The sequence below is a fragment of the Lontra canadensis genome, unplaced genomic scaffold, assembly GCF_010015895.1.
Source record: "Lontra canadensis isolate GAN:19392208 unplaced genomic scaffold, GSC_riverotter_1.0 scaffold132, whole genome shotgun sequence".
Classification (NCBI taxonomy): domain Eukaryota; kingdom Metazoa; phylum Chordata; class Mammalia; order Carnivora; family Mustelidae; genus Lontra; species Lontra canadensis.
Window position 1 is genome coordinate 1,105,388 of NW_022631126.1, and position 7,614 is coordinate 1,113,001.

The window sequence follows — 7,614 nt, forward strand, 5'->3', positions numbered from 1 at the left end:
CAGCTGTACCCCATATCCTGTCTGGCTTACCTTAGGAAGAAACCAGATTTGCCAAGCCAGAGAAGCTTCTAAAGGAAGAGGTGGAAAATTTTGGGGGAAAAGACACTGTTCAGGTCAAATAACCAACTGAGTTGATATCAATTTAATCTTCAAATCTGACCCCACCAGGACCTGGCTTACCCTAACATTTACTGGGAGGGTTGGCTCAGGTGCCATCTTGTCACAAGGGAGACATGCAGTGAAAAGAAGCACCTTGGCAACAGGAACTACCTTTGTGCCAGCTTTTAACTCCCTAAAGAGAACCCTTCCCTTGCCTCACCCTCAGCACTGCCCGGGGAAAGCCCAGCCTGCAACACCAGTTGTCAAATTCAAAGCCATATCTGGATCCTGCCCTCAGCTTGCCAATTAAAGTTGCCATAATTACTACTTTTCTCCAAGTGCTTTGAAGTTTTCAAGGCTCATTTAGGGCCCCCAAACCAGACCGAGCTCCTCTGCTTCCTGTCCTTGTGACCCATCTTTCTGCCATTTAATTGATTTTTGAGTGTCAAAATCATGAAATCCTTCGTGAAATTCACTTAATCATGAAATTAAGTGAAATGCTTAAGCCTCAGCCTCACTCCATTCTCAGCCCCTCATTTCTTGGCATGGATACTCCCACCAGAGATGGGGCTCCCTCTTCTCTCTGCTACCATAGGTCTTTAAAGGCTAAGACCCCAAAGCACTTTAAGCCAGGAGAGGGTTTTCCTACTGTTCCCTTGGTGCATCAAGAGAAATGCTTGTCTGAACCATAACAAATGAGCCCCATCCACATGGCCAGATTGAAAGGTCAAAGTCATGACCTCATGACCCATTCCTAACTAGTCTAAGCCATGTAAAATAAGGGCAAGTTGATTTGCGCTTTTAAAGACCCCTAAACATTTTTTTAAAGGATTTTATTTATTTGAGAGAAAGCACAAGGGGGAGGGTTGGGGTGGCAGGGGAGTAGGGAGAACCAGGCTCCCCACTGGGCAGGAAGTTTGATGCGGGATGTGGGGCTCCATCCCAGGACCCTGAGATCATGACCCAAGCCAAAGGCAGATGCTTAACCGACTGAGCCATCCAAGCGCCCCAAGACTCCTAAACATTTTTAAATATTTATGTGTGTCTCTCCAAGAACAGAATGTATAAAGATGTTCATGACCCAAAGAAGCAAAAGCCTGCTCTAGGCCAGTATTTTTCTTTTTTTAAAGATTTTATAAGAGAGAAATGGAGCACAAGCAGTGTGGGAAGGGGCAGAGGGAGAGGGAGAAGCAGACTACCTACTGAGCGGGGAGCCCAATGTGGGGCTTGATCCCGGGACTCCAGGATCATGACCTGAGCTGAAAGCAGGTGCTTAACTGACTGAGCCACCCAGGTGCCCTTAGGCAAGTGTTTTTCAAAGTAAGGCCTTTCTGCCACAGAATCCCACTCAGTAACTTTAAAACATAGCCAGCAGCCTGGGGTCTATCTCTGGACTATTAAATCAGAATCTCCAGGGATGGACTCTTATACCTGGTAATGATGCTCTGAACAAAATATTACACTCCAGCTGCTTTTAGTTTTGCAAATGCTTGAGGTTGGAAGATGAGCTAGCCATATATAAAGACTCCCATTTTCTTTGTTCTTCTCAAAGGGGCCTGTGCCATGGCTGAGCTCTTGCTGGGTACCTCAAATCTTCTTGAATATACTGGGGTGTCTCTTGTAGCATCTGACAGAAGGTCCCTTAGAGGTCTTGTCCGCATACAGGGAAAGAGCAGTTCACGCAGGAGTCCCCCTCACACCGAGGACCTTAGTTCAAGTGTCAGTCAATTTGGCCAGACCAGAAGTCTTGTCTGCACACTGAACACCTCGACCTCATTGCCACTGCACACCAGGAATAATGCGGCAGACAAAGTGGCTGCCCGACTGAGCTTTTCCTCACCAGGACACGTGGTAGAATAAGGTCAGTGGACTATGGCCTCGAATTAGCTGGTGCCGGCTCAAGCTGGGACCTATATCAGAGGATTCCCTGGTCTTGAGCCTCTCATTGCAATGGGTGAGTGGTTGGCAGGCTGGTTGTTTCTCCAACCCACTGTGTGGATAGGACTGGTGCTGGAGGAGGCTGCCTGAAGTCTGCGACTCTTCTGCTCTGGGCACTGGGAAGACTGGTTTTCCACATGGTAATGTGGGTGCCAAAGCAGCTTGCAGCCTTGGCCTGACTTCCACTACATGTGGGCCTCATGGAGAGGGCTGCAGGCAATAGGACGGGGGTCAGAGCTGTGGCTGGAGGCCTTGCCACACACTGTGCTCTCCTGTGTAAATCTTCTAGTGGGTTAGCAGGTTGGAGGTCAGAGAAAAGAGTCTCATGAGACTTTTGCTTCTCATTTGTGTGAGTGCTTTGGGAATGACCAAAGGGTGCTCCAGGCCCTGCTCCTTCCGTAGTCCATGCCCTTGCCGGGTGTCCTGCCCCTGTGGGGCCTCTAGTGCTGGATGGTGTGAACCATTCTTCACAGAAGGCTTTAGGACATTTAGGGGGTGGGAGACAGGTCTGGAGCTGGAAGCTGTTCCTCTGCAGGGGAAGAAAGTGCTCCTGCTTTATTTGTAGGAAGGTAATTGTGATTCTGTGTGTAAGCCTCTGTTTTCTCTAAGCTTGTACTACTTGCAATTCTCCAGATTCTTGTTCTCATCTCTTTTCAGGAGAATGGAAGGTGCCATCTTTCCTCCTAAACCAGTTTCTTTCCTTCATTTGTCTGAGAAGGCAACGAGAAAACGATCTTGGCCTCTGCATCACTCACACAGCGAGAATTTGGCTCATCAATTGTCAAAGATCGCTACCAAAATACTTTCAGCAGCAAGGGTAAAAAACGGGGATAAGAATTGTTTTCCAGAATAACTTTTCCCTTGATTCAAAGCGGCACCAAGGGCAGTGTTTCTTAGGTTTCCTTCTACAAGCTTCTGTTCAAGCCAGGACTGGAGAGTGCTTAGTTCCTTTAAAGGCCAGAAGTTTCTCTGTTTCTCCTGAACTTCACCACCCCCGCCTCACCTGGAAGTAAGTCCCATAGGATCCCTGCCTCTCTGGGAGAAAATCCAGGAACCAGGGACTAAGGCTCTCACTTTGGGGAAAGGTGAAAGGGATAGGCAAGTAATAGAAAAGAAAGCAGCCTCCTCTGCGGGAGGATCCGCCAACCGGCCCCCTCGGCACCGGCACCGGGAACCTGTGCGAGAAAGTAAAGTGCTGGGAAAGGAAGCCTGCGGAAGACCAGGGGAGGAAGGTTGTCCCTTTCCAGATCCCTTGGCTTTCTTCAGGGAGATAAGACATAATGAACGGTAAATGAGGGCGGGAAAAGTTCTGAAAACACCAGGCGGACCACTGGAAGGGAGACGCCGGGAACCTCCCTCTCAGCCTTCCCGCAGGCCTTTCTGAACCGCTGGGTAGGTGGAACCGGCCCGCCCTCCCCCCCATCCAATCAGAAAGGCGCCTCGCGTTCCCTGGCGACCAGTAACGCCTAGCAGTTGGTGTAGAGGGAGGAGGCGGGACGACGAGAGGACAAGCTCCCCCGGCCAATCGCTGTACTTACTGGGAGGTAGGGGCGGTGCCTCCGGAAACCGGAGGCGGAGCTGTTTCCTTGGCAACGATCCTAGCCCTCCCAGAGGGGGTAGGGTGGATATTAGGAGGAGCAGAGAGGGAGGGGGCCAGGAGGAGTGGGGGGGGGTGGGCGCGCAGGTGAGGAGAAGTAGAGTTCGGGTTGGAGGGGGTGCAGTCCCAGATTCAGGAGCTCAAGGCTGGGGGTACGTCCAGGTTCCCGAGGCAGGGCCGGAGCTCACCCCAAGGCCCGGGAGGGGAGGGGAGCTAGACGCCGCCCCCGCTGGCGCCGGGAAGCGTCGCTCCTTCGTGCTGACCTTGGTCTCGCTTGTCGCCTCGCCCTTGGCCATAGGCACTGACGGATGCAGGGCCCGGGTGACGGTTAGATAGGCTCCTGGACGGACTGAGACCTAGGACAGAGCATACTAACCACCCCAGCTTTTCCCGCTGGCTGCAGGGCTCTTCGTCATCCCCCACCTCAAAGCCGGGGCCATCCAGCCCAGGGTTAATGCCAACGAGTTTCCACCTCCAGCCGCTCCTAGAGAGGCCGTGGCGCGAGCCAGCGGGGGAAACTGGCCTCGGACGGACACTTCCTGTGCGGGGGGGAAGGGGGGAGGGGGTCGGACAGCCGCAGCCCAGACGGGGCTGGGGGTCCAGACGGCGGGGTCGCGGGCGGGGAGCGGCATTCGGGGGCGGCAGGGCGAGTCTTGAAGACCCTCACCACTGAGGCCACGACGCACGGGGGCCTTGGAGGGCCCCAGGGCAAGGCGAGACCTTGGGGGTGGGGGCGGGGCCGCGGGTAGGGGAGGGGCCCGGCCGACCAGAGAGGCCCAGGGTCAAGACGTCCGGCCTCAGGGGCCCGGGCTGGGCAGCCGGGTTCCCTGGGCGGCGCTGAGCAGGCGAGCGGCGAGGGCCCGGGTCTCAGGGGACTCAGGCCTGATAGCAGGATCGTCCGCCATCGCCGCCGCCGCCGCACTGGGAGCCGGCGGGGATGGAACGGGAAACGTCGCCGTGGGGCCTGGAGCCCGGGGATGTGCAAAGCCCCGACGAACTGGGGAGCCCCGAAGGGTCTCTCAAAGGTGAGGGAGGGAGCGCCTTTCCGAGGAGCGTGCCTGGGAACGGGAGCGGGAGAGGGGGCTGTGGGCCGTCGGGAGCGGAAGGTGGGGGAGAGGGGGCTTGGACACCTGGGACTTGGAAGAAGCGGGGGCGGGGACTGGACGTCCTGGGTCCGCGGAGGGGGAGGTGGGAATTTCAGCACCTGCTCAAGGGCCAGCGACCCTGCTGGAGGAGGAGGGAGACGTTTGTGGCAACTAGTGGTGGGATCAAATGACCTTCCAGGCCCCACATTACCTGGATTTTCTGTAATTCTCTGATCCTGCAGGCAACATGAGTGAGAATGAGGAAGAAGAAATGTCTCAACAAGAAGGCAGTGGGGACTATGAGGTCGAAGAGATACCCTTTGGGCTTGAACCCCAGAGCCCTGGGTTTGAGCCACAAAGCCCTGAGTTTGAACACCAGAGCCCCAGGTTTGAGCCTGAAAGCCCAGGATTTGAGTCCCGAAGCCCTGGGTTTGTGCCCCCAAGCCCTGAATTTGCACCCAGAAGCCCTGAATCAGGTTCTCAGAGCCCTGAGTTTGAAACCCAAAGTCCTAGGTATGAGCCCCAAAGCCCTGGGTATGACCCCAAAAGCCCTGGATATGAACCCCGGAGCCCTGGGTATGAACCCAAGAGCCCTGGGTATGAACCCCAGAGGCCCGCGTATGAATCCCAGAGCCCAGGATTTGAACCCCAGAATCCCGAGTTCAAAACCCAAAGCCCTGAATTTGAAGCTCAAAGTTCCAAATTCCAGGAAGGTGCTGAGGTGCTTCTGAATCCCGAGGAAAAGAACCCCTTGAACATCCCCTTGGGAGGCCACCCCTTGGACTCCTTCACCCAGGGGTTTGGGGAGCAGCCCACAGGGGGCCTACCCCTAGGGCCACCTTTTGAGATGCCCACAGGGACCCTGCTGGCCACACCACAGTTCGAGATGCTCCAGAATCCCCTGGGCCTGACAGGGTCCCTTCGGGGCCCAGGCCGGCGGGGTGGCCGGGCCAGGGGTGGGCAGGGCCCTCGGCCCAATATCTGCGGCATCTGCGGGAAGAGCTTCGGGCGGGGCTCCACCCTGATCCAACACCAGCGCATCCATACGGGTGAGAAGCCCTATAAATGTGAGGTCTGTAGCAAGGCCTTCTCCCAGAGCTCTGACCTCATCAAACACCAGCGCACCCACACGGGCGAGCGGCCCTACAAGTGTCCCCGTTGTGGCAAGGCCTTCGCCGACAGCTCTTACCTGCTTCGCCACCAGCGCACCCACTCTGGTCAGAAGCCCTACAAGTGCCCGCATTGTGGCAAGGCCTTCGGCGACAGCTCCTACCTCCTGCGGCACCAGCGCACCCACAGCCACGAGCGGCCCTACAGCTGCCCCGAGTGCGGCAAGTGCTACAGCCAGAACTCTTCCCTACGTAGTCACCAGAGGGTGCACACGGGGCAAAGGCCCTTCAGCTGTGGCATCTGCGGCAAGAGCTTCTCCCAGCGCTCGGCTCTCATCCCCCACGCCCGCAGCCACGCCCGAGAGAAGCCCTTCAAGTGCCCGGAGTGCGGCAAGCGCTTTGGCCAGAGCTCGGTGCTGGCCATCCATGCCCGCACCCACCTGCCGGGCCGCACCTACAGCTGCCCCGACTGCGGCAAGACCTTCAACCGCTCCTCCACGCTGATTCAGCACCAGCGTTCCCACACGGGCGAGCGGCCCTACAGGTGCGCCGTATGCGGCAAGGGCTTTTGCCGCTCCTCCACGCTGCTCCAGCATCACCGGGTCCACAGCGGGGAGCGGCCCTACAAGTGCGATGACTGTGGAAAGGCCTTCTCGCAGAGCTCCGACCTCATCCGCCACCAGCGGACCCACGCAGCTGGCCGCCGCTGACCTGGGGCCCTGCCTGGGGTGGGGTGGGGAGGCGGTGGGCAGAGGAGAAGGGGCCGGGGAGCTAGAGAAATTGTTAGAGGGAATAGTGGAAACGCTGGGGGAGGATGGAGGAGCTGAGGGCCGGGGTGGAGGAAGGTACATGCTCTGGAGACTTCTGGCAAATGGGCTCTGAAGAGGGGTTGGAGAGAGGCCAAGCAGGCAGTGGGAGGTTCTGGGAGAGATCCAGAAAAGAGGTCAGCAGAGATCTGGCCTTCGGCAGCAGCATGGCCCTTGGTAGGTGCCTGGCTTGGCAAAGTGCTAGGCGGGGGTGGGAGGGGAGGGGGGAGGGTTACTTAATTAGAGTGGGGTAGCTTAGATTGGTAGCTACTGAGACCCTCATTGAGTCAGGAAGGGGTGAGGGTAGGTGGGGTGGGGAGTGGGGCCCTGGGTAGGGGCTCCTGCCTCAGTGCAAACCCCAGCCTCCCTTGTCTTCCTCAGGCTTTGGAGCCCCTGAATTTGAGTTCAATAAAAACCTTTATGTGATAAAAGAGACTTGTCCTTAAAATGTGTACATGGGCAGTGCCCTGGGCAGTGGGAGACACTCAGTGATAATAACTACACAGAGCTGGTAAAGCCCTAGGGACCTGTCTGGGAAGTGCTTTTATGTTCCAAGTTTCCCTGGAATCTTGAAATCTGATGCTCAGGAGACACGACCTGCCCATACATCCCCAAGTTTTGTCTCCTGCTTTGAAGCGGGCACAAACACAGAGGGAGGTCAGTGTAGGAGGTGTGAGAAAGCTTTTGACTTTGTGGGATATCCCTTTTACCAAACAGGGTGTGTCCTGGTCCAGAGAACAGAGCCTGTGCTCCATCTCTTTGGCTCCCAGCACCTAGCTGTGCCATCCTCCTCTCGCCTCCCCAGCCAGAACCTCTAGTCCTCCTGTCATGTAGACCCTGAATGACCAGAGCCACAGAGAGTGCCTGGAGTCCCGGCCCCACCTGTAGGGGACACACGGGGGACCCAGTGAGAGGATCAGAGGACTCTAGCCTTTAAGATCCACCCACCAAACTGGGCCTGATTTGCCACACCTCTGCCT

The 7,614-nt window shown here is 56.6% G+C and overlaps 1 protein-coding gene across 1 annotated transcript; it reads left to right on the forward strand.

Annotated features, from left to right (window-relative positions):
* The first annotated feature begins 4,226 nt into the window (after nt 1-4,226).
* ZNF768 (zinc finger protein 768) lies at nt 4,227-7,065 on the forward strand. The gene is made up of 2 exons (XM_032842601.1): nt 4,227-4,659; nt 4,962-7,065. Exons 1-2 carry the CDS (start codon nt 4,572-4,574, stop codon nt 6,536-6,538), a joined length of 1,665 nt encoding a protein of 554 aa, XP_032698492.1. The 5' UTR covers nt 4,227-4,571; the 3' UTR covers nt 6,539-7,065.
* The last annotated feature ends 549 nt before the right edge of the window (nt 7,066-7,614 follow it).

Excerpts from the sequence above, each read along its gene's own strand:
- ZNF768 (XM_032842601.1), top strand. The coding sequence starts at position 4,572 with ATGGAACGGGAAACGTCGCCGTGGGGCCTGGAGCCCGGGGATGTGCAA. Across the intron at positions 4,660-4,961 it reads CCCCGAAGGGTCTCTCAAAG|GCAACATGAGTGAGAATGAG; the intron begins GTGAGGGAGGGA and ends CTGATCCTGCAG.